This window comes from Penaeus japonicus, unplaced genomic scaffold (assembly GCF_977035675.1).
Source record: "Penaeus japonicus unplaced genomic scaffold, GWHDUDI00000001_assembly GWHDUDI00000026, whole genome shotgun sequence".
Lineage (NCBI taxonomy): Eukaryota > Metazoa > Arthropoda > Malacostraca > Decapoda > Penaeidae > Penaeus > Penaeus japonicus.
This window is the reverse complement of record NW_028234428.1, coordinates 9365189-9366243: the sequence shown is the minus strand read 5'-3', so window position 1 is coordinate 9366243 and position 1055 is coordinate 9365189. Positions and strand designations below refer to the sequence as shown.

The window sequence follows — 1055 nt, the reverse complement described above, 5'->3', positions numbered from 1 at the left end:
TTTCCCTTCCACGAGCCAGTGTTCTTGTTTTTTATTTGTTTTGTTTTTAAAGCAAATGCATGATATATGGATGAACAAAAACAATAAGCAAAATGAGATCAGTAGACTCGGGAGGTAAAAACACCCAGAGTTCACCTTGTGTTATGGGGTTAACACTTCAACTTACCTTATATTTGGCTGTATGGGCCATTCCTCTGCTGAAGGCTCGACATGAGGCTTTCTTTCAAGCCTAATTAATGATACATTCTTGCCTTTTTCCCTGCGAGACCCCACACCAATCGGTATTTCATGAATGGGCAACTAAGACTGTTGTTATTGGAGCGGGTTGCGCCTGCCAGATATGTTCAATCAATACACTGAACTCAGCTGCTAGATTCCGCTTGCTGGCTCTTCTCGTTTTTTCTCTCTCTCTCAGGAGGAGGACCTGTGTGTTCCTCTGAGCCTTCGAATCGATATTTTGTTCTCGTGGAATTGGTTTCGTTCGGTTTTCTTCCCGTGCACCTGTTGGGATCATAGTCGATGGTAAAGGAAACTTGTGATCTGCTAACTTGTTCCAGTTTTCTGTCGACTGGCTGTCAGCGTTTTCTTTCTGGTCGGAGGTTGCAGGGGTGACTTGATAAAACTATTTTGGATGAGAAAAGTCTTGCAAATATTGTTGAGAAATAAAACGTGGCGTGAGACAAAATTAGCCGGATGTTTTATAGAGTAAGAAGGATAAGTATAGTGAATTCACAAGAGAAACAATAGTTATGTTGATAGTATATATATATATATATATATATATATATATATATATATATATATATAGATATAGATACTATTATTTACACACACACATATGTTTACACAAACACACACACGCACACACAGGAATAAATATACAGACTAATGCACTCTACAAATGTAAAGATATAAGTGAATTTTATAATCTATATATGTACTGTACATTGCATGTACAAATTCTATGTGCACACATACACAATCAAACACATGTATGTATATGTATGTATATATATACATGTATATGTATATGTATGTATATATATACATGTATA

General features: G+C 36.1%; 1 protein-coding gene across 1 annotated transcript in view; it reads right to left on the bottom strand.

Moving 5' to 3' along the window:
• The window catches only part of Bili (FERM domain-containing protein 8 Bili), a 51233-nt gene extending 50749 nt beyond the window's left edge, over positions 1 to 484 (bottom strand). The window contains exon 1 of the mRNA XM_086551960.1: positions 167 to 484. Within this exon, the coding sequence (XP_086408086.1) occupies positions 167 to 190 (24 nt within the window). The 5' untranslated portion in view covers positions 191 to 484. The remainder of the gene's footprint in view (positions 1 to 166) is intronic.
• Positions 485 to 1055: the final 571 nt, after the last annotated feature.